General features: G+C 39.8%; 1 protein-coding gene across 9 annotated transcripts in view; it reads right to left on the bottom strand.

The window, feature by feature from the left end:
- The window catches only part of FNDC3B (fibronectin type III domain containing 3B), a 343,320-nt gene that overhangs the window by 129,753 nt on the left and 187,404 nt on the right, over nt 1–26,163 (bottom strand). For all 9 annotated transcript variants that reach the window (XM_073897214.1, XM_073897217.1, XM_073897186.1 and 6 more), the window contains 2 exons: nt 10,501–10,744; nt 7,525–7,815 (listed from right to left, as the gene is read on the bottom strand). In XM_073897214.1, coding sequence (XP_073753315.1) covers nt 7,525–7,815; nt 10,501–10,744 — 535 coding nt within the window. The remainder of the gene's footprint in view (nt 1–7,524; nt 7,816–10,500; nt 10,745–26,163) is intronic.

Here is a 26,163-nt window from a genome sequence, read left to right on the forward strand (position 1 = left end):
AAGACAGAGGATCGTAGGGGAAGGGAAGGGAAAAATGAAACAAGATGAAACCAGAGAGGGAGACAAAACCATAAGAGACCCTTAATCTCAGGAAACAAACTGAGGGTTGCTGGAGAGGAGGGCGGTGGGAGGGATGGGGTGGCTGGCTGATGGACACTGGGGAGGGTATGTGCTATGGTGAGCGCTGTGAATTGTGTAAGACTGATGAATCACAGACCTGTACCCCTGAAACAAATAATACATTTTGTGTTAATTAAAGAAATCAAAAAAAAAAATTGCTTGGCACTCAAAGGACCAGAGGCTCTCAAGCATTACTTGCTTACCCCCCACCAGGAGAGCCTAGAAAAACACACATTGCTGGGCCCCACGCTCCACAGGCTGTTGTTTAGGGCTGGGGCAGATCATGAGCGTACATGAATCTCACAAGCCCCTACATAGTGGTGAAGCTGCGGGTCTCAGACCAAGGAGCCGGGGTCTAGATGAGGGCCTCACCTCTGGGAAAGTCTTGTGGATGCTATCAAGTACTTAGGTTCCCCGCTCCAACCATAGCAGTACCAACTTTATCTGATTTCAGAGTGTGTGTGTGTGTGTGTGTGTGTGTGTGTGTGTGCGCGTGCGTGTGTGTGTGCGCGCGCGTGCACACATGAACACTTAGGATGGTGGTATGGGAAATAAGGATCTGTATTTAATTGGGATCTATACAAAAGTGTTTGAAAAAGGAGGACCTACTCATGGATAAGATTTTGAAAATCACTGACCCTAATTCACCTGTTCATCTTACTGAAGGAAAACTGAGCCTAGTGAAATGACTTGTGTATCACACAATCCAAAACATATACTACTGTATCTAACAATTCCACTCAAGTTTTAAAATGTACAAGTAATGAGTGAGAAAGACATCCTCACTGCTGGGATAAACCTGCAGATGAGGTAAAGGTCAGCAGGATCAACTGTACACACAACATACCTCTACACATAAAGTGGAGATTTTGAGTTAGCATGTTTGACGTTCTCTCTCTCTCTCTCTCTCTCTCTCTCTCTCCCTGTCCCATCCCAGATACAGGCACAGACACACATACCCATAATTAAAGGGATTGCTTAGGTCTTTTTCCTATTATCAGACTGGATCCTCATCAAAGTTATTATTTTTCACTCTGGATTCACATAATCCTTTCCAAAACAGCACTAGTAGGTAACCCTTTTCTCCTTTCTGAGGATGTATGATAATGGAACTACAACTCAGATTGAAAATTGCGGGATTTCAGTTTCCAACCTGTAACTGCTGGGTAACTTCCTTAATGTCATATGCTTTGGTTCTTATTGAGGATAAAAGGGAAGGAATGAAACTTCCCTCTCACTCAGTGACACACACAAGTTCTTTAGTCTCCAAGATGAACTTTTAACTGGGTCTTGGCCACAGAACAGTCTCGAGACCCATCCATTGGGCAATATTCTGCAGATGAGAACAAATTTTTCCAGACCATATGATTCAGCAATTCCTCACTATGGAGTATTCATCCAAAGAAAACAAAAACACTAATTTGAAAAGATACATGCAGCTCTCTGTTCATTGCACCATTATTTATAGTAGCCATGATATGGAATCAACCCAAGTGTTCACTGACAGATGCACTGAAAATAAATGATGTGCGCGCACGCACACACACACACACACACACACACACAGGAATATTACTCAGCCATAAAAAAGAAGGAAATCTTGCCATCTGCAACAACATGGATGTCCCTAGAGGGTACTATGCTAACTGAAATAAGTCAGACAGAGAAAGATAAATAAATACTGTATGATTTTACTTACATGTGGAATCTAAAAACCCCAAACAAATGAACAAATAAAACCAAACAGATACAGAGAAAAGCCTGGTGGTTGCCAGAGAGGAAGGGGATTAGCTGATGGGGGAAACAGGTGAAGGGGATCAAGAAGAACAGACCTCCAGTTACAGAACGAGTGAAGTCACAGGGAGGCAGTGTGCGGCACACTGACTACAGTCAAGAATAATGTATTGCAAATCTTAAAGTTGCTAAGGAAGTGAATCTCAAAAGTTGTCATCAAAAGAAAAAATTTTTGGTCACTTTGTGTGGTGACAGACAGCGATGAAACTGAGTGTCGTGATCATTTAGCAAAGTATACACATGTCCGGGAATGCAGGGTGTAGCTGTCAAAGTGTAAGGTGGTCTGAGCAGAAGGAAGACACTTCTGGCTTACAGGGCAGGAGCTGCAGGAGGAGGGCTGGAAGGAAGGAGGAGGGTCACTGCAGAGGAGGGTAGAGAGATAAGGGTTTAGAGAAGGGGACATCCTGGATGAAAGGTGATCCTAAGACGACAGGAGGGAGAGAGCAAAAATATTCAAGTAACAAGGGTAACCGTTACCCTGAGGTGTTAAGAAATGAACTAGGCTACTTTTAATATTTAATAAAGAGAATTAAAATACCTATTTTACAGACGATACAGAGATTCAGGGAATACTAAAAGCAAATAGCTAGCAAGTGACAAAGCCAGATCAATTCTAAGCCAAGTATGCCTTCTAACAAAGCCCCAACCATTCCATGCCTACAACACACCATTAACTCCAGGTAGTACAAAGAAACATGAAGCCGACATTCCTCTGAGGGTACCGTGGGACTCTGTCCTGCCTAAGCTGTTTTCCTGAAGGTGACAGTAAATGAAAGGAGGGGTTGGCTGCAGAGCAGTACCGTTAGGGGTACAGAATTATTCCTAGGAAGAGGAAACAGTGCAACAGCTACCTGGTTCAAATGGAAGACCTGTTCTAGAAAACAAATGAAGAACACAGGATTCATTCCACAAATATTTGCTGTGTACCTACTATATGCCAGAAATAGTTCTAGGAGGTAAAAACGGTGAATTAAAAGTTCCTGTCTCCTATTGTGCACAACTTAGTGAACCACACCTATTATTACCATCCTTAATTTTAGGATAGTAGTTCTTTATCTTGGCTGACATCATTCCCAGTGGAGGACTGATAAAACAAGCAAGCAAGCAAGCATCCATCCATCCATGAAGCCAGATCAGGTGAAGAGAGTCTCATTTAGTAGATCTGAAAATGAGGTTTAGGAATTTATTTTGGGTTTTTTGTTTCTGAATCCAGAATATTAGTTTATTTCATTTGATCTACTATATTTTATTCAATTCTATTCCTGTTTGTACACTGATTCATCTGCTTATTCTTTCATATTTTCTTATATGTTTAAACAATATCTGATTCACTTGGGGTTTTTTTCTTTTAAAATATTTACAACTGGAAGCTTGCACCTCCTAACCCACCTATTTTGCCCATCCCCCTACTCACCTCCCCTCTGGCAACCACCAGTTGGTTCTCTGTATCTACTTTTTGTTTTTAGATTCCACATACAAGTGAAATCATATGGTATTTGTCTTTCTCTGTCTTATTTCACTCAGCATAATGCCCTCTCTAGGTCCATCCATGTTGTTGCAAGTGGCAAGCTCTCATTCCTTTTTATGGCTGAATAATATTCCATTTTATATACATATATCACTCTTCTCTATTTCTCTACCCACACGTCAATCAATGGATATGTGGGTTGCTTCCATATCTTGGCTAATGTAAATAATACTGCAATAAATATAGGGGTACATATCTTTTTGAATTGGTGTTTTTCTTTGGGTAAATAACCCATAGTGAAATCACTGGATCAGATGGTCTACTTTTAATTTTTTGAGGAACCTCCATACTGTTTTCCACAGTGGCTGCACCCAGTTACAGTCCCACCCACAGTGCATGAGGGCTCCCTTTTCTCTACATGCTCACCTACACTTGTTATTTCTTGTCTTTTGATACTAGTCATTCTTACGGGTATGAGGTGACGTCTCATGGTTTTGATCTTTATTTCCCTGATGATTAGTAATGATGAGCATCTTTTCATGTGCCTGTATGTCTTCTTTGGAAAAATGTCCATTCAGGTCCTCTGCCCATGTTTTCATTGGATTGTTTTTTTTGGTGTTGAGTTGTAGAAGTTCTTTATATATTTTGGATATTAACCTTTATCGGATGTATCATTTGCAAATGTCTTCTCCTATTCAGTAAACTGCCTTTTCATTTTGTTCTGTTTGCAAAAGCTTTTTGTTTCTGTGTAGTCCCAATCGCTCATTTTTGTTTTTGTTTCTCTTGCCTGAGGAGACATACCCATAAATATGCTGCTAAGGCCCATGTCCAACAGATGATCGCCTATGTCTTCTTTTAAGAGTGTTATGATTTCGGGTCACACATTTAGGTCTTTAATCCATTTTGAGTTTATTTTCGTATAGGGTGTAAAAAAGTGGTCCAGCTTCATTCTTTTGCATGTAGCTATCCAGTTTGCCCAGCGCCATTTATAAAAAAGACTGTCTTTTCCTCATTGTATATTCTCGCCTTCTTTGTCATAGATTAATTGACCATATAACCACGGGTTTATTTCTGCACTATTCTGTTTTACTGATCTATGTATCTGTTTTCCTGCCAGTACCAGACTGTTTTGATTGCTATAGCATTGTAGCGTATCTTGAAATCTGGGATGGTGATACATTCAGCTTTTGTTCTTTCTCAAGACTGCTCTGGCTATTCATAGGTCTTTTGTGGTTCCACACAAATGTTAGGATCATTTGTTCTAGTTTCTGTGAAAAATGTTATTGGCATTTTAATAGGGATTGCACTGAATCTGTAGATTGCTTTGGAGAGTATGGACATTTTTACAATATTAATTCTTCCAATCTATGAGCATGGAGTATCTTTCCATTTGTTTGTGTCCTCTTCAAATCCTTTCATCAATGTCTTAGTTTTCAGAATACAGGTCTTTTATCTCCTTGGAATGTGGTCATTTCAGATTGGCATGTTTCATTCAGTAACATGCACTTAAGGTGGTTTTATCTCTTTTTATACTTTAGCAGAATTTGGGTAATATTCCATTGTCTGCATAAAGCACAGTTTGTTTACTTACTAGAGAACATCTAGGCTGCTTCCAAGTTTTGGCAATTATGAATACTGCTGCTATAAACACTTGGGTGTAGGTTTTTGTCAGGACCTAAGTTTTTAATTCCTTTGGGAAAATGAATACTTAGTTTTAAAATCCAACATGTAAACCTCTCAGATCCTTACTGAAATGAGGCAGAAAACATAATACTCTGATTCTTTATTTCGTGGCTAAACCACGTGGAGAGTTGCACTTTGAGTGGTTTTGAGGAGGTAAATAATGCAATGAGAAAAGGAGCAATAGACCAAGTTCAGACTAAAGCTGAGATGAAATTTTTTCTAATTTTTCACTGCAAAACACACACTCCTGTAAGAGCATAATGAAAGTGATCTCACTGTTACTATCATCATCATCATGTTTTAACACAATAGCAAAGAGCTTAAGGTGCTCAAAACAATTATACTCTCATTCATTACATAAGAGGCCAAAATGTTTGTAAATATATAGATGTTAGCAAACATTTCAGTATCGATTTCAGTGCAAATCCATATCCTCTTACAGCTGTGAGTATATTAAAAAATAGAGCAGCTTATACATTTAGACATGTGATATAAAATAACTGCACAGATAAAGGTACTTATTTTTGCCATACTTAATCCATAATTACCTTAGTTTTATTAACTTTAACTCTGATTCATCTTATTTTCCTTCCTTTATCTCTTTGCCCCTTAGATCTTAATTCAAATTTATTCTGACTCTATTATATATATCTATGTCATCTGTCTGAAATCTTTGTTGGTACAAGACAGGGCAAAAATTTTTAGAGAATGAATCAAATAATCAAGGTAGTTCAAACCTCATTAAGCTCTCTGAAGACTGCTACATTCCTTTTCTCTTTTTTTATAAACTAAAATTCTCCTTAGAAAAACTTATTTCTAATTTTTTGTGTGAATTCCCTCTTATGCCCATGGTTAAAAAGTCTAACATTGCTAGTAATTTAATTTTAAACTTAAAGAGTTTGTATTATCAGTTGACTAAAAATTACTTTATATGGCAAAAATAGCAGTATACCTAAAAGACTACTTAGGGGCGCCTGGGTGGCTCAGTCAGTTAAGCAGTTAAGCGTCTGCCTTCGGATCAGGTCACGATCTCAGGGTCCTGGGATTGGGCCCCGCATCGGGCTCCCTGCTCAGCAGGGAGTCTGCTCCTCCCTCTGCCCCTCCCCCTGCTCTTGTTCTCTCTCTCTCTCAAATAAATAGATACTTAAAGGCCTCTTAAACTTTGGGTCTCTTCTATATACCTGTTTATGCTTTGTTTGATAAGAATAATGCATAACTGCGTAAAACCTGGAAAAATATAGAAAAGAATAAAGAACAAAATTAAAAGAATCTGTAACACATTTTACTCAGAGAAATTACTGGTCACTTTTTACTGCATCTTACTATTCCTCTTTTTAATGTTACAATTCACTCATAAATAAAATGGGGGGAAATGATGCCAATGGCTGGTTCTACCTCGGTTTCCTCAGCCCCAAAAAGAGTCCAGTCTTCCTGACACAATCAAACATAAACAACCTCCATCTCTGTCATTCACAAACACATTCTCACACACACACACACACACACACACACACACACACACACACACACACACACACACACACACACACACACAGGCCCTGTTCCTATCCGGATGAGGTCTGATAAAATGGAGTATATTTAACGAGTGCTATAATCACTTCTTATCCTTTCTTTTCTAGTCACTCATGTCTTTATAATATATTTATATTTGTAAACTCACCTAGCTTTTCAAAATGTTACCTTATTCTGCTTCAATTAAGTCAGACTTCTCTATACGTCTATATCAAAAGCCTGTTTTTAACTCCCGTGGCATCAAAATAGGTGGTTTCTAAATCTCGGCTAAAAGCTTGATTTAAAGCACATATAACATTCTTCCCCCAAATTAACCAATCTATAGCCATAAGACTCATCTAACAAAAAAACACATGCCCTTTGGAGCTGATGTTTCATGTGCGGTGACCTTATTTCTTCTGTCTCATTCTTAGGCAACGAATACTTTATTCAGAATGCAAAGGTGGCATTAAGCAAGAACTGATACCTAAAACTAAGCAGAAATATATTCCTATTCCACAATGATAAATTTCACTACAGAACCAAGTAATTACATCTGGTTTCCTGAGGTATAATTATTTTCAGAGTTAAACAAGTCCTATGCTTCTTAGAAAGACTGTTTTACTTCGGATCTCCTCCCTGCCTGTCTATTTGGAGTGAAACAACAGGAAGTGGGCTAATGTGAAAACCCGCTGGGATCCTTGTTACCGAGCTTATGTAAAGCGTCACATGGCACCTGTGACCCAAAGATATTTCTGCCATAAACTATTAATCAAAAAGAGGATACGATATTCTGCTCTTACTCAGAAAATGATCAGAGGGTCTAACCAGTCATTCCTAGTAGAAAGACCAATTGCCATGAAATAACACTGTTATGTACAAGACGTTTCCTTTAGGATGTCCGGCTCCATGGCTCACTTGTTATGGCAACCACCTCTGCACATTACCTTGCAAATCTGAATCATTCGACTTCGGACTGCTCCTTGCTCGCCGCTCTGTTTTCTTACTCCCTGGCCCGCCCCCGCCGCCTCCTCCACTGCCTCCACCTCCTCCAGCACTGTGGCCCTTCCCGTAGCCGTTGTACACGGGTGTGCAGTTGCTTTTGTAGATAGAAGATGGGGGACTGTTGAGGCGGTTCTGGCGGTCAATCTGGCGGTCTTTCAGTTTTTTGTGTGGAGGCTTGCTGTACTGGTCTTCCCGGGTAATGTAGCTTGACATTCCATAGAGTGGTATGATTTCTGAAATGGAGGATTATGACAAATGCAAGCTCAGTCTACATTTTTGTTTTGTTTTGTTTTGTTTTAGATTTTATTTACTTGAGAGAGTGTGAGCACAAGCAGGGGCGAGTGGCAGGCAGAGGCTTCCTGAGGAGCAGGAAGCCCGATGCAGGACTCGACCCCAGGACCCTGAGATCATGACCTGAGCCGAAGGCAGATGCGATGCTTAACTGACTGAGCCACCCAGGCGCCCCCTACTATGTAGATTTTTAAGTGGCTCAAAAAAAAAAAAAGGGAGCCTACAAAACAATTTCAGATCTTAGGGGAAAACATTTTAAATTAAAAATGTTAACTCAATTAAAAATTCTATTTAGGCAGTAATAAAAATGAAATATATAAACACAGATTGGGTCCTTAAACGTTTATAAGAAGAAAGGGCCCCACATGCATAGAGTGACCAACTAAATTAGCATTCCAAACTGAATACTTCTGAGAGTGAAAAGGTAGCATTCCTAATCATGTCTCTGGAGAAGAGACCTAAACCAGGACTGTTTTAAGCATACCAGGAACATACAGTCACCCTATATCACATAACTGACATTTCAACTGATCAACGGTAAAGCTCCACTTTTCTTTTCTTTCTGTTCACATAGCTTAGGGAAGATCTTTAAAAAGCGTATCTTCACAAGGTAACCAAATTGCACTAAAGAATGTGAAAACACAAATGCAATCAGATTCAAAGAGGCAATGCCCAGGGCGCCTGGGTGGCTCAGTTGGTTAAGCGTCAGACTCTTGATTTCCGCTCAAGTCATGATCTCAGGGTCGTGAGATCAAGCCCCACATCAGGCTCCTCACTCAGCAGGGAGTCTGCTTGAGATTCTTCCCCTCCGCCCCTTCCCCCACTCATGCTCCCTCTCTCTCGTTCTAAGAGCCTATGCCCAATGAAATCATATCGAAATACACAAAAGGGATAGTAAATGTTTTAAGTATCACAATGTGTTACACTTGAGATTTAAGATATTCACCATGGACACTAACATAATAATCTTTTAAAACATGTTGAAACTTTACTCCTCTGGTGTGGGAAATTAAATGTTTGTTTTTAGATATGTACATTGAGAAGTAAAGTAAGGGAATACAGAAAGGGCTTTTTATCTATAAAGCAAAAGGATTTTGTTTTTTGCTTTAATTTTGAAATCAATGAGGCACTTTCATTTGTACATTATTGTGCCGTGTTATTGTAATGAAATTAAACCAAAATACCCTATGAAATGAAGACACTGTTTTTTAATTCTAACGACCATTTAAATCATACTGCTGTCTAAAATTTCAGAGGACATCATTTACGAAACGGTAACTATGTGGCATTCTACTAACACACTGCTGACATAAGGCAAGTCACATACTCTTCATCAAGCAATTAGACAGTGACGAAGGCTTTTTGGTCATTAAACTCAGACCAAATCAGAAAACTCTTGACAATACTCAAATATTTAATGTACATCGTGTCAAAGCACTGAATACTTTCTTAAAAATGACAGTTAATTATTTTTTTCAGATTTTATCCAAATGTTTTCATGGCATCTCCTCACTACGTTTTAAGGTGTTAGTCATTAGGCAGGAAGATTATATTAATACAAAGTTATCGATGCCATCATTCTCCATAACCCGCTTTTTGAATTTTATATTAAATTTCTAACTACTTAAGAAACAAAAAACCAAAACAACAAAATCAAATTCTATCCCTAAATTGGAATAGGATATTCCACTTAAAATAACCATCTCAAATTTTTCTTCTGTCAAGAAAACAATTACAATGTGAGATAAACATACAGGGAAAAAATATATATATACACATACATAACTGAAAAGAGAAAGTGATAAGTTGCTATGGTGTAGCAGCAATTCTCGTATTTGAACCAATATAAAAAATGTCTGAAGTGATAAAAATGCTTCAATTCATAGAAGAAAATCACTTTGCAAAGCCTTAGATGTCTTAGACGTTAAAGTCTGACTTTTTACCTTCACTTATCTGGTTTGTTAGTATCCATTTTGATATAAAAAGGCTTTTGACTAAACCAATACCAAACCCAAAACTAGAAAGACACAATGTCTGGGACTCTTTCACGTCAAGGTGAGTATTTGGCTAACCACCGGTGAAACTGGTTAAAGTAAAAACAGGCTTCAGGAGGACCATATCGAGGGGATTCTGAGTTCTACCAAGATTGCAGCACAGAGCATCTGAGAAACTGAAGGATTACTGAGACCTAAGAGTCTTCTATCACTGGAAATTGGGCACAGAACACTTAAATTTTCCTTCTACTGCTAGACCATACGGTTGCCTAGGCAACAATGTGTCACAGTGCCACCTCAGGCCACTATCACATAAAAATATGTGAATGGGACACAGGAACACATGATACATCACTTATTTCTTACTACAGTAAGAAGTGGCTATCTCACTCCCTTCTCTTTGTGCGCTGGGTGGAACAGGTGGCAGAATCTTGGAAAACTCACAAAGGAATCTTTGCAAGACACACTTTGAGACAAAGGAAGCTAGGAATTTCTCTTGAGCTTTTTACAGCAGGTGGATCCCCTTCTACCAGGCTCATTATAGGAGAAACAAAGGGCTCTCTGGTTCTCCTAAGCTACTTCCGAGTTGTAACCAGTTTCCACAGCTCCCAATGCCAGCAATACTTCACTCACCTTGCTCGCCGTATATTGTAGGGGGAATATGGTGCTGAGGAAAAAACTGAGGCGGCATATCTCCAGGTCCAGTAACAGGTGGGTAGTAAGCCGTGTGTGAGTTATGAATAAAATGGGGGTGGTGAGTCAGGTAGGGGGGTAGGTGGTGGGTTGGAGACATGGCTGAGGGGTAGCTTGGGGGGTAACACTCAGGAGACTGGGGTGTGACCACCACCCGGCGGACTCCAGTATTGTCTTCAATCACCTAAAGGAAACAGCAGAAAGAAAGAGTGTCGTATGTATTATCAAGAAACATCCTGTGAACATATATAGTATTTAATTATTCCCTTAATTTTCTCTCGTCCTGGAAAAAAAAAAATTAGTGCATGTTGAATTCTGGTTCTCTAATTCTACCAGTTTTTAAATGAGTTTTAGAAATAATAATGTTTAACAATTAAAATTTATGAAAATAAACTTTTCATCAGCCATTTGATTCTGATTACACTAAACTTTTTGGAGAGATCAACAGCCTGATAATAAATCTCGTTTGTCTCAAAATTTTCCAAGAAGACTTGGAAGAAGACTTCTGAAGACTTCATCCAAGGCAAGTGGATTTAATGTGTGATTCAGTTGATTTGAGGAATGATATAACTAATGGTTCAGTGGTTTTCCAGAAAGAAGAGATTTCTGAGTAACATAAACGTGCTTCACAGGGCAGAGCTTTCCAGATCGGCCTGATGGCTTTCAACCCATTCCTGCTTTAGCATGACTGTTGCGTTAATACAAGGACTTTAGGAAACAAAAGCACATTAACTTCAGAGGCCAGAGGCGTACCAAATGTTCATTAAGTCTGGGACTAAGGATGCAGACGAAATGAGGGGATTCCAACCAATAAAAAACTCAATACCCAATCAAGATGGACCCCTTTGCTCCCAAGACGTCCTGGCAATGTAATGGGTGTTATGAAGGGAGACACTAGGATGGGGGACCTGCTATGGGCAGAGGGAGCCCATCAACACTCTATCCACACCCCCAAGAAAGGTAGCTAAGGAAGTACAGTAACAAGTTTACTGCCTCTCTGGCCAATTCCATGCAACCTGCTCTCAAAACAAAGGCTTTTGTTTGAGATGCAAGATAAGAAATAATACAACAGATACCATAATCAAGAGGGAAAGCTGAGGCGTGCAGAAAACAAGAGCAGGGAAAGGCAGAAGAGGCCGATGGGTCAGGGCCTAAGAGTAAACCCAGACGCCAAAGAGACCATCTGGCTCAATGAAGTATTTAAGACAATCAGGCACACACTGGTAGGAAGCTTGCTTAAAAAAAATTTTTAAAAGCACCATCACCACCAAAAAACACTGAAAATTAAGCTTGTATATTGAAATGGATTTCTCATTACACCTCAGGAGGCTGATTATGGGCCAAAATAAAATGACTTAATCATGTCTAAAACATTCTAATAAAAAAATTATAATAAGCTTTGTTTTTTTAAAATACCGTTTGATACAAAATGTCAAGTGTATCACTGTTAGTCTATACGTGAGTGTACAAGATAGGTCTCATTTGAATTAATAGCCATTCATCTTTATGTTAAGAAAACAAAAATTGTTATGTTTATTAATGAACCAATTAACATAATAGTTTCAGAATTAACCACTATGTTAACAGTTCATTAAGAAAACAATACTAACTCCTTAAAATGAAGATTCTGAGTCATACTCCCTACAAAAGCTCAAGATGTGGCTTTTTATGCATTCTTTAATAAATGTAATCTCTTCTGGGTTTTGGCAAGCTAATCACATTAACGTCCTTTATGAAGGCACAGCTGTCAATTGAAGGCAGATGTGAAATGATGCCTAAACTATGACGTCGGAAATTCTAATGCACGTGATAGCATCTTCTATATCATCTAAAATGCAGAGTGAGAAAAGGACATTTGGTAGCGCACTTCGTACAATTTTTGTATCCATACAGATTTTTCTTACTATCTGATAAAAACATGCATTATTCTATAGTGTCTTCTCTCTCCCCCACTCTGCCATTGGCTAGTTAGAAAAAAGTAAGGTATGTTCCAGATGTTCTTCTTTCACGGAACCTTCGATTCAATCCTGTGCTAGACACTGGAAGGTCCACGGAAGCAAAGGCTTTTGTTTTCTTGAAACTTGCAATCTTCATTATTATAAAACTTCCAGTGGTCAACCAGCCACACAGACCCAGCCAATGCAGTAAAACAAGAACAGGACCCTCACTAAATATGAAGAACTCTGGGCTTATAAACAGGAGAAGTTATAGCGAGAAGAAATTACTTTCATTTCATCGTAATTTCTGACTTGTTAAAACAAAGCACTTAAAAAACGAGGTGAACAAAAAACACTAACAAAGATAAGAATTCTACTAGGGAAAAAAAACACAAAAATATAGGAGATACACAACTAATATATTAGCTTTTTACCATTATATTTTGTAAGAGTATTGCCACTAAATGGAAAAATTAATAAATCTGATGTATGAATTACCCTTTACAAAAAAACAGGTTTCTGGTCAGAAAACCAAGTAGCTCTTTGACACCACAAATTACCTACAGAACATATGAAAATTGTTTGACAGCCCCATTTTTAATTATCTTAAATTATTCCGTGGTATTTGTGTAAGACATCTATTTACATGTACATGAGTAATGGGACCCTTTCAGAAAACTACTGCCTTACCAGTAAAGGCCTACCTCACCATCAAAAATATTTTAAGAAATGAAATATTAGCTTTTTCGCAACGGGTCTGCCGCCAGAACACAGGTGTCGTGAAAACCACTGCTCAACCTAAACCAAAATGGGAAAGGAACATCAACATCAACATCGTCGTCATTGGACACGTAGATTCGGGCAAGTCTACCACTACTGGTCATCTGATCTACAAATGTCGTGGGATCGACAAAAGAACTATTGAAAAATTTGAGAAGGAGGCTGCTGAGATGGGAAAGGGCTCCTTCAAGTATGCCTGGGTCTTGGATAAACTGAAAGCTGAACGTGAACGTGGTATCACCATTGATATCTCCCTGGGGAAATTCAAGACCGGCAAGTATTATGTGACCATCACTGATGCCCCAGGACACAGAGACTTTATCAAAAACAGGATTACAGGCACATCTCAGGCTGACTGTGCTGTCCTGATTGTTGCTGCTGGTGTTGGTGAATTTGAAGCCGGTATCTCCAAGAATGGGGCAGACCCGTGAGCATGCCCTTCTGGCTTACACACTGGGTGTAAAACAACTAATTGTTGGTGTTAACAAGATGGATTCCACTGAGCCACCCTACAGCCAGAAGAGATACGAGGAAATCGTTAAGGAAGTCAGCACCTACATTAAGAAAATTGGCTACAACCCCGACACAGTAGCATTTGTGCCAATTTCTGGTTGGAACGGTGACAACATGCTGGAGCCAAGTGCTAACATGCCTTGGTTCAAGGGATGGAAAGTCACCCGTAAAGAAAGGAATGCCAGTGGAACCACACTGCTTGAAGCTCTGGATTGCATCCTGCCACCAACTCGTCCAACTGACAAACCCTTGCGTCTGCCTCTCCAGGACGTCTACAAAATTGGTGGTATTGGTACTGTCCCTGTGGGCCGAGTCGAGACTGGTGTTCTCAAACCTGGGATGGTTTAAGCAAAGGTGGTCACCTTTGCTCCAGTTAATGTTACAACTGAAGTAAAGTCTGTTGAAATGCACCATGAAGCTTTGAGTGAGGCTCTTCCGGGGGACAATGTGGGCTTCAATGTCAAGAACGTATCTGTCAAAGATGTTCGTCGTGGCAATGTGGCTGGTGACAGCAAAAATGACCCACCAATGGAAGCAGCTGGCTTCACGGCTCAGGTGATTATCCTGAACCATCCAGGCCAAATCAGTGCTGGATATGCACCTGTGCTGGATTGTCACACGGCTCACATTGCTTGCAAGTTTGCTGAGCTGAAGGAGAAAACAGATCGTCGTTCCGGAAAAAAGCTGGAAGATGGTCCCAAGTTCTTGAAATCTGGTGATGCTGCCATTGTTGATATGGTTCCTGGCAAGCCTATGTGTGTTGAGAGCTTCTCGGACTCTCCTCCTCTAGGCCGTTTTGCTGTTCGTGACATGAGACAGACGGTTGCTGTGGGTGTCATCAAAGCGGTGGACAAGAAGGCAGCTGGAGCTGGCAAGGTCACCAAGTCTGCCCAGAAAGCTCAGAAGGCTAAATGAATATTATCCCCAATACCTGCCACCCCAGTCTTCATCAGTGGTGGAAGAACGGTGGAAGAACTGTTTGTGTCAATTGGCCATTTAAGTTTAATAGTAAAAGACTGGTTAATGATAACAATGCATTGTAAAACCTTCAGAAGGAAAGGAGAATGTTTTGTGGACCGTGTTTTTTTTGTGTGTGTGTGGCAGTTTTAAGTTATTAGTTTTTAAAATCAGTACTTTTTAATGGAAACAACTTGACCAAAAATCTGTCACAGAATTTTGAGACCCATTAAAACAAAAGTTTAATGAGAAAAAAAAAGAAAAAAAGAAATGAAATATTAATTCTGAAATAATCAGAAACAAAAATAAAAAAATATGCTATTGCGTTCATTGTTCTTCCGTAACACAAACTGCAATACAGTTATCAAATGCAGTTTCGATCTACGTCTAAGGAAATTTGCCTATGTTCCCCCAAAGAATAAGAAGTCCAAGGAGCAATAAAAATGCACAAACTAATAAGTAACACAGGAAATCATGGTAATAGGACTCTTTGTTTAAAAATTTGGTTCACAGGGGTGCCTGGGGGTAAGTCAGTTAAGCATCTGCCTTGGCTCAGGTCAAGATCTCAGGGTCCTGGGATGGAGCCCCATGTCGGGCTCTCTACTCATCAGGGAGTCTGCTTCTCCCTCTCCCTCCACCCTCCCTGCCCCCTTGCTCATGTGCTCTCTCTCTCTCTCTCTCAAATAAATAAAATCTTAAAATAAAAAAGGTTCACAAAGAAATATTACTAGAGAAGAATTCAGACATTTGAAAGAGTTCAGGTCCAAAAATCCTGAGGCAATAAAATGTGCCTTCACAAGTGACCACTGAGATTGGTCTGCTTTTGGGATGAATAAAATTGTGACGACGTCCAGAGGCAGACAAATCACCTGCATTCAATTCAACAATTATTTCCTAACACATACTATGAACTAAGCACTGGATATTCAAAAGTGAGAAAAAAAATAGGTAGGATTCATCTAATCTTCTTATTCATCTAAGAATAATAAAATGAGAAACATCAAACTAACTTCCGGTAAGTGCTCTTCAAAAATCAGAACATAGTATTGTTTTTTCAAAAATCACAACTATTCTTCATCTAGATTTTCTTTCTAGCTCTGTGACTCTACAGTCACTCACATATCTTTTCCAGAGAAGCACAGACCCTTGGAAAAGATCACTGTACTAGTTTCTCAGACAGTCACCCATTATGGGCTGAATTGTGTGCACCCCCCCTCCTCGCCCCCTTCACCAATTCATATATTGAAGTCCTAACTCCCCAGTAGCTCAGCATGTGACTATTCGGAGACAGGGACTTTAAAGAGGTAACTAAGGTAAAATGAGGTTCTGTGGCTGGGCCCTAATCCAATATGACTGATTGCTTAAGAGGAGCAAATTAGGACAGACACGCAGAGGGAAGACCATGTGAGAATGCCAAGGGAAGAGGGAAGATGGCCACCTACCAGCCAAGGAGGGAAGCCTTAGAAGAAACCAAATTTGTAGCCTCCAGAATTGTGAGGAAATAATTTCTGTTGTTTAAGCCATCCAGTCTCGGATGTTACAGTAGCCCTAGCAAATTAACACCCCACCTATCAGAGCCTGATGGCAAACATGAGCTGGCTTGATTTTTGACGACGTCATTTATTCTGCTCAATAAACATTCACTGAGAAACTTCTACGTGCCTAGTATTCTTGCTAATCGGTGGTCTAGACACAAGGATGAGAGGCTGGAAAACAAGGTGTTCACAACAGGGAGAATCTCTGTCCTACTTGCACACATCACCCGGGGGCGGGAGCGAGAGGGCGTGGTCAGGGACACAGCACCGGGAGGGAGAAGAGAAACGCACAGCCAGCCCCTGTGTCTGCCAGCTGCTGGACCTGGGTTATCCCCCCTACCTTCCGTAATGCCTACGCAGTTGGATGGTAGCATCCCTGTTGCACATGAAGAAACCGAGGCACGGCATGAGTAAAATGTACAACTAGTTCAGCTGCAGAACCCGATTCGCATTCTGGTCTGTACTCCCAAGTGTTCATTATGCGGAGAATTACACAGAAGTTAGGAATGCTGAGAAATAAATACGTAAATAATGAACCACAGGAAACAGAATAGGTGGGTTATCAAGAGATGTGAAAGGATTCATGACAAACCAGTATTTACTGACTACTTGCTGCTCTGCTTTAATACCATCTGAAATAAGGCAACACATGTTAAGGTCCTAGAACAGTAATGGATATGTGAAAGAAAAATCTTACCTAGCCATTACTATTTAGATTAACACCTCATTAAATCCTCGCAACAATCCTGTGAGGTATATCCAGTTATGCCCATTTTAGAGATTAAGAGGAACGAAGCTCAGGAAAGTTCCGTGAACTGGCCCAAGGTCAGAGAGCAATGAGAGGGAACAATTTTGAGTCCCAAGAACTAAAACAGATCTCTTAATAACACTTATATTTTGAGTGTCCTTTCTCGTAGCTAACAGAAGGAAGGTAGTTCCCCTTACTGAAATAAAACGCTCCACAGGAAATCTGAGAGAGAGAGAGAGGACTGAGAATCTCCAGCAGACTCCCTGCTGAGCTCGGAGTCTGACACGAGGCTCTACCTCACGACCCTGAGATCATGACCGGAGCCATCGGGGGCACCCCTCCACTGGAAATTTTAATTAACTCCTCAGTTCCTACAACTCTCTCCCTTCTACTTCCGGGTTGCAAGTGACAACAATCAAAAGAGGAGCTTAAATGGTAGGTAACAAAAAAGAAATTTTTAAAAGGCCGTTCCAGATGGCCAAGGATGATCCAGGAAGCGGGCAGAGCAGAATGTGCATGGACACACACGAACCCACACGCATTCAGGCAGCGTGTGAGGCCGGGCGGCCAGCTTGCTGCAGTGGCAAGAACACTCACTGGGCTGCCTGCACACGGGAAACTGGGACCAAATAAGTCTGTGAACATCAGGCTCCAGCTCAGTTCCTAACTGCTGACAACATACTTGAAATGGGCTCCCAGGCCATTCCAGGAAGGGAAGAAGTCTCCACTAAAACTAAGCACGCAAGCAGTGAACAAGGCCAGGCAATACAAAACACTTGCGTGGACAGAGGAATGAGCAGGCCAACAGTCCAGGCTTCTCCCAGCCAGACTGGTGCCCCCTGCCCCCCCACCCCCAGCACCTCCGTGCTGTAGCAGAGGTTACAGATCTCTCTTGCACCCACTCCAAGTCCCCCAAGGGAACCTGGACACACAGGAGGATTTTGATAAATGCTGGCCAAGTGAACAAATAAATGGAAGAGCAAGAGGGAGGGAAGAAGGGAGGAGGGAAGGAAGGAAGGGTTTCTCTGCTTAGATTTGATGTCCACCAAGACTTATTTACAAATTCATTATCAAATATTCTCCCTTAATTCAGGTAAGTACATCCTATTCTTAAATTTCACTTAATCAAAACCCAGACTTGTCATTCCTGACCCTCTTATTTTATATTAAATGTGATTTTACCAAAAGAAAGACACGGAAAAATATACATTTCCAATGCAAGTTCTACTTCAATCCCAAATGCAGCTGAGGAATTTTATTCCTTATCACCCAGGAGTACAAATGCGTTAGCTCCCACATTTCCTTCTTGCACTAACTCTTCACTCTGCATTTTCTAATAGAGTGAACAGCATAAAAGAGTAAAAGCAGGTCTGTTCTTCACGGAAGGCAGAGATTTGAAACCTGAAGACCACCCTTCCCCCAGCCTGTCCCCTTCTTGGTATCCTGGAGGAAACTCCCACAACCATCCCCCAAGTCCCACTGGAAGAAAGTGAAAAGTGGCAGAAAGGAATATTCAAAGAGCAACCCAAGAGTTATAGGAGCAAGCAGTCATTCTATTTTATAGCTGAAGTTAAGTTACTGGACTTAGAAATGGTGGCAGAATTGAATGTATTTCCCAAACCTCTTGACTTACTTCTTCCTGTCTTTACAAATGTAATGATTACAGCTGTGGTTGGAAACATCAAACACTACTTCTCATTTTCACTACTCTTCCTATCCGTAATGGCTAACACTGATGAAATATTATTTGCTCTTTCCAACGTTCCATCATCATTAATGTTTTAGACAGTAAACCTTCCAGGTTGAGGACCAACTCCTTTTGCCACTCAGCATGGCTAGTTTTGTAGCCAAAAGGAAAAATAAATCATTGGTGATGTTTCTGGGTTGCTTCTAAAAACCCTTTCAATGATAGCATAAGATCATTCTGCAGAGTAGCTACAGATTGATAATAAATATCCTCCCCTGAATCAAGAAACAAAAGTTCCAATTACTTTTCTCAGCTTTTGGCAATGGTTAAATAAACCACCCATTTCATTTGCTTTATCAATAACTTGTATCAATAACTAAACCTAGGGTTTTAAGTGATAAGGTGATACATGAACAAACAAAAATTCCCCAAACATTCGTACCTACACACTCCTTACATCTGGAAACCTTAAGTTTTCCACTGGTGCTTAATTCTTAACCCACATGCCAGCCCCAGGCAATGGCTATGTATAGACTAAGCAGAAAATGGCTGGATCCAGATACAAATCTGAGGTTGCTGGCAGCAGGGGGGGGGGTCACAATTACTTTTTTACGTTTATTTTTTTAATTTTTTAAGGATCTTTAAATTTTAATTCAATTAATTAACATATAATGTATTATTAGTTTCAGAGGTAGTGTTCAGTGATTAAATCAGTCTTATATAATATCCAGGGCTCATGACATCATGTGCCTTCCTTAATGCCCCTCCCCCAGTTACCCCATTCCCCCACCTCCCTCCCCCTTCCAGCAACTCTCAGTTTGTTTCCTATGATTAAGGGTCTCTTATGGTTTGTCTCCCTCTCTGATTTCGTCTTGTTTTATTTTTCCCTCTCTGGGGATCACAGTTATGTGGCATTTGTCTTCAGGGCTTCTGGGCATGACTCTGACACACAGGCTTGCTCCAGAGGCAATGACCAGTATAAGGAGATAAGGAGATAACCTTATAAACAGTAATCGCTCCTCTGTTGGCTTCATATATGCCAACGCTTTTATACACACAGAAATAAGCCAAGCTACTCACACTTACATAACTCTTGAACCTGGAAAAAACACAACGAAGCCACATATAAATAAAATCAACATTTAGTGCTTTACTAAACACACCTAGCTCTTTCTGGGTAACTACGCAGTGATTTTTAACTAAAACCGCTGAGAGCTAGAGAGGAGGATGGAAACAGGTACATCGTCTGTAGTATCTCTTTAACCCATCAACTTTGGTAAAGCATATAAGTGTTATAGTTGAGGGGACACTGGCAGTTATCTAAGACCTTCCAAATTAAACAGGATGCCCAGCAAGGTTTGAGAAACAGCTTAGGGACTGAAGAACCAAGGATGGGTCCTCAGCTGGCTCCAGCCCTATCTTACCAGGCTCAGCTGCCACAACCTGAGAATCCCACAGGGAGACAGAGGTCCCTGCTTGGAAAGAGCTAAGCGTCTCAAGACACTGCTGACAGCCAAGAGGACTCCTCCAAGCAGAAATACAGCACTGGGCACTGATGCTGAAGGCAAAATGGCAAATGGATTAATTTGGTATAACAATGAAGGTGACAGTAACAAGCCCTGTGATTTGCATATCATTTTAATAGCTTATAAAGTGTTTGGCACAGAACTTGCATAATATTCAGCAAACCTCTAACGTCTAACATAGGCAATGTCATAGTCCTCGATTCAAGGTGAAGTACTTTTAGGAGCAATTAAGTAATCTAACCTAAGGCCAGCGAAGTGCTTGTCAAGATTCATACCCAAGTACTCTGGAAATGCTGTGCCTTTTCTATCATATTTTATTGTACATCACCAACCTAAATACTAAAAAGGACCACATTTGAAGATCAAAAACCAAATCTAATCCTCCCCAATGTGCACATAAGCACACTGGACAAGTGAGAACAGTTATATCCACAGAGTTTCAATCAGTAACATGGACCAAATGAGTATTTCATACTAAATGGAAACGCTATCTTATGGAACAGATATTTGTCAGAAGACAAAGTTAAGTAGAGGTCTGAATGTGTAATCTGTGCCAAACTGAGCTGCCTTTAATATATTAATAAAGATATCACTGCAGGAGTCTGCAGGTGGGTAGTGTTTGTTAGCTCAGGCAATCTCCGTGGATCCATGCGCAACAGAGAGCCAACCACATCTCTTCACTCTAGCGTCTCAGACACACTCATGCCCATGGAAACATAGACAGATTATTCTAGATTGTATCTATGAATTTTATGTATTACATTTACAAATGCCTCACCAGTATGCCAATGGGCTCCATGGCACAAGGATTAAGAATCCGTGCTGACGATACTCAGATCCTATTTATCACAGAGCAAAATAACTGTACTATCATGTAAGTCCAAATTCATAAACCAGATGGATTTCAAAGAGTGTGCAGGAATGTAAAATCCACCTAACCTTGGTAAAGTTTTGTACCCAACAAGTTGAGCAAAGGTATTTTTCCAAGAAAAGCTGTTATATATGACACATATGGGTTACTAATTTAGAAAAACAAATTGTTCAATAAAGTTAAATACAGTATTACGTGTATAATTTAATACTAACTGATTCAGAAGTCATTTCTACATGTGACACTGTCTCAACATTATTTTTTTAAAGATTTATTTATTTATTTGAGAGAGAGAAGTGGGGAAGGGCAAGGGGAGAGAAAATCTTAAGCAGACTCCACGCTGAGTGCAGAGTCTGACACAGGGCTTGATCCCACGACCCTGAGATCATGAACTGAGCTAAAATCAAGAGTCAGGCACTTAACCGACTGAGCCACCCAGGCACCCGTCGCAGTATTATTTTTGTGAAAATCAACTATCGTTTTCCTATTGAAGTAAAAGATAGCATTCTAGTCAAAAGAATGCTAAACACTAAGTACCACACTGTTGTGGTATTGCTTATGGAAACTTATATTCTCACTTGGTCTCCTTTTTAAGGAACAAGATGAACAGTAGAGGTGAAATCACCTAATTGAGATCAGAAAAGAACCTCAGAGATCCTCAAATGTTTTTCTTTCCCTTCCTTCCCCTACAAGATGAAAATGACATAGCCAGCCAGCCAAATTTCAGTAAATGCCTGGTATGTGCTGGGCACCTTTCAAGGAACTGGAGATCCAGTGATGCACAGGACACAAAGGATCCCTGGACTTGTGAAACTTACATGCTAAAGGGAAGGAGACCCACAATTATCAAGTAAACAAACAAGTGGAACACCCAAATAAATAATTTAAAAATATCCCTAATATGTAAGTGATGAATCACTAAATTCTACTCCTGAAACCAATATTACACTACATGTTAACTAACTAGAATTTATATAAACATTTGAAAAAACAATTCCTAAAATCACACAAGGAGTTGGACACAATGTTTCCTCCTGTTAATCCTGTGTTCTATTATGCCACAATGTCAGGGTCTGAGACAGGAAAGAAATCCAAGAGAAAAGGCTCAGAAAGAAGAAACTCACACAATGCTTTGAGGGAAGGAACGTCCCTGGTACATTTCTTTAATTCAGAATTGCCAACCCTGTCTGTAACTCATTCCTCAGGCAAAATAAGCCATAAAATGAAAAAGAAAGTTGCTGTGAATCTGTTGATAATGGAATTAAAACAGAATGTACATATAAGTCCTCTGCTCTTTTCCACAGAAGCCCCCAACCGCCATGCACATACTCTGTCCATTGTGGAAATTTTCCTAACTTCCCATAGAAAAATCTATTCTTCCAAAGGACTTAAAGTCTTGAAAGAGATTCCAATTCTCTTATTAGTGGCTACCAAATGGGTCTGATTCTCAGACTGTCAGGGCTCAGGGCAATTCCCTATGCTGCTTTCTGCTCATCATTTTCACAGTATTGAAGGTGGAACCCTGGTTTAATCCCCAGTTATAATTATTGAAGGGAAGTTGTTGGGGCTAATATTTATAGCTCTCAGCTGGCCTGGCTGAGCAAAATGGGGAAAAGCATTCCATGGTTTCCACCTAACAGACCCCATGATTTCTTCACAGGGGCTCTGATTTCTGGCCAACTCTTGAAACAATCCCCACCGGAGAATGACCAACCAAAATTTAAATGCATTTTTCAACACATTTCTTGCCTCTCCCTGGTCAAGGGAAATGAAATATATACAATTTCAACAGGTACCGACCCACTAACGAATCCCCAAAACAATGAAATGAAGTAAAGTGTGTACTTGTGCTATAACAACAAAAACACTTACTTTGACTATATGAAGTGTTGAAGTTACATCAGTTAACCTGAAAAAAGAGTGTTTTCCCAAATGACAGAACATTAACTTGGATGTTTCACTTTTTCTTTTCATATGCTTAAATCTTTTGGTCTACATAATGTTTTCCCGTAACAGTTGAAAAATATTTCATAAATTTACTATGGAAGCATGGAAAATTAAACTCAAGGCATCTGCTTAAGAAATTTTTACATAGAAATTATTCATAAAGTTAATGATGAGGTTAAAAACACTGAGGAACACCATGGCCAGTATACAGTGAAAGGAAAAATTTGCTTCATACTGTGCAATCTCAGTATGTATTTTTAGGAAGGCAAAGTCTGCCAGAGTTTCATTGAAATTGTTCTAGCAGTCCTCAAAATAATATCTACCACTTCCTGAATGCCCACTGTGGACTACATACCTCATATAACATTTTTCTTAATCCTTACCTCTACCGTATCACGTAGGCATTCGTATATGTGCCGAAAATAATTTGTCAAAGTTACACGGAAAGTAGCCATGGTGAGATTTGGTGGAATTTGAAGGTAGGCCTCTTCAAGTAATATCCATATTCTTCCAGGCTATAGTACTCGCCCTTACCCCAAGTTTCAACCCTAATCACATTCACAATTGTTTTTCCCGAATGGCAATAATGCCGATGAGAGTTACAGGACTAAATGCTCTCTTATCTAAGTCTACTTTCTTAGAGTTGAAAAAAAAAAAAAAACTTAGCCTCTACTTTCTCTTAAGTTGAAAAAGTCAGGTTACTTTTTCCTCAGACCTCTCTCAGCCTCTCATCAAAAAGTAAAGCACAAAATACACACATACCGTTAACACATAAAAACCTACAATATCAGAGACTACAGAGTTGAAATGACAAGACTCCATGGCTCTCCTGTCCTATCCCAAATCCACACTATCTTTAGGTTCATGAGTTTAGTCCTCTTCAACATACCCCCCTCCTAAAACACACACACACACACACACACACACACACACACACACACACCAAAAAAACCCAGATTGTGCAGAGCAGAGCTGTCTTTAATGCTAGATGTTTATCTTTCTATAAGATGATCTGTTCATTACTGACGTTTTATTTGATCAATCTGATCAACTTATCTTTAAAGCACTTTCAGCTACTAAATTATGTCATGAATGCTATAATCAAGAATTTCTCCATTGACTCAGATTAGAGTTACTAATATAACATCTTGAATCATTCACCCGCCTCCCTCTTCAGCTTTCTTCCAATCACGGACCATCTTGTATCTGAGCGGCTGGTATTTTAGCACTGGAAATGCACAAGCAGGCACAATCCACACTGCACTGGCAGAAGGTAATGTAACATAAAGCAAATATATACATCAAGGCAGGCTCCGATGCGGACTCCTAAATCACACCACAGCGGGAAACAGGCCATGAACTCAGAAATGCCTAGGTTGCAGTCCTGCTTCTACTCGGGACCTCAGCTTCCTCACATGTAAAGTTAGAGAAGTAAAGCGAGCATTTAGCACAGTGCACACCATACACAGTAGTTACTACCACCATCACCAGCCTCACCACCACAGGCTGGCCCATAATAAAGAATTAGGACCATCTTCCCCTCTCCCTCTCTTTTATAAAAGCTTTACGGAGATATTAATTTACATACCATAAAATCTATCTTTTAAAAGTATTTCATTCAGTGGTTTCTGGTATATTCACAGAATTGAATGAGCAGCACCACTGTTTTAATTTCCAGAACAGTTTCATCACCCCCAAGGAAGTACCATACCCATTAGCAGTCACTCCCTAATACTCACTCCCCCAGCCCTGGCAACAACTAATCTATTTTCAGTGTCTGTGGATTTGCCCCTGTCTGACATTATAAATAAATGGGATGATACTGTGTCTGGCCTCCTTCACTTTGCATAGTATTTTCCAGGTTCATCCACATTTGAGCATTAATCAGTACTTCCTTCTTATGGCTGAATAATATTCCACTGTATGCATATATCACATCATGTTTATTCATTCATAAGGCCGATGGACATTCAGGTTGTTTCCATTTGGGGGCTATTATGAATAATCCCGTTATGAACACCTCAGAGTTTTTGTGCTTTAATGTATGTTTTCCTTCCTCCTGACTGTAGGCCTAGGAGTGGAATAGCTAAGTCATGTGGTAACTCTGTTAAACTATTTAGGCAAGTGCTTTGTTTTCCAAAGCAGCTGTACCATTTTATATCACCACATGCAGTATATAACAGTTCCAATTTTTCCACATCCTTGCCAACACTTGTTATTATCGATTTTTTTAACTACAGCCATCCTAGCATGTGTTAAGTGTATTTCATTGTGGTTTTGATTTGCATTTTCCTGATGGTTACCAATGTTCAGCATCTTTTCATGTGCTAATTGGCAATTTACACATCTTCTTTGTACAAATGTCTATTCTGATCCTTTGCCCGTTTTTAAAATGGGTTGTCTTTCTATTCTTGAGTTTTAAGATTTCTTTATATATTCTAGATACTAGTCCCTTCTGAAATGTATGACCTGCATATATTTTCTCCCATTCTTTCAATTCCCTTTTCACTTTGTTGATGGTGTCAAAAAGTTTTGATTGAAGCACATAAAATTTTAATTTGGATGACATTAAATTTACCTATTTTTTTTCTTTTGCTGCTCATGCCTTTAGTGTCACATGTAAGAATCAACTGCCTAGTCCAAGGTTATGAAATTTTATTTCTAGTTATATAGTTTTAGCTCTTACCCTATGTCTATACCCCATTTTGAGTTAATTTTTGTATACTGGTATGGAGTAGAGGTCCAACTTCATTTCTTCTGCATTTGTATATCCTGTTGTCCTGCACCATTTGCTGAAGAGACTAATTCTTTCCTCTTCTGCACTGTCTTGGCATTCCTCTCTCTTAAATCCACATTCAGAGAATTTCACTCTTGTTAGATACACATCCCTCTGGTATTACTACTTTTCCAGCTGTCAGGTATTTTGTTCTCCACTTGAAGCTCCAAATCTTCGAAGCAAATCTATGCTATATTCACTTTATTTCAGCTTGGCCCGTCACTTACATTTAAAAAAATTTATCAAGTACCTACTATTATGCACCAGGGAGTATTCTAGATTCTCAGATATAATACCAACGAGGCACTAAGAGTTCTTGAGGATGG

The sequence above is a fragment of the Callorhinus ursinus genome, unplaced genomic scaffold, assembly GCF_003265705.2.
Source record: "Callorhinus ursinus isolate GAN/ISIS: 27379988/994484 unplaced genomic scaffold, GSC_fseal_2.0 scaffold1, whole genome shotgun sequence".
Taxonomy (NCBI): Eukaryota; Metazoa; Chordata; class Mammalia; order Carnivora; family Otariidae; genus Callorhinus; species Callorhinus ursinus.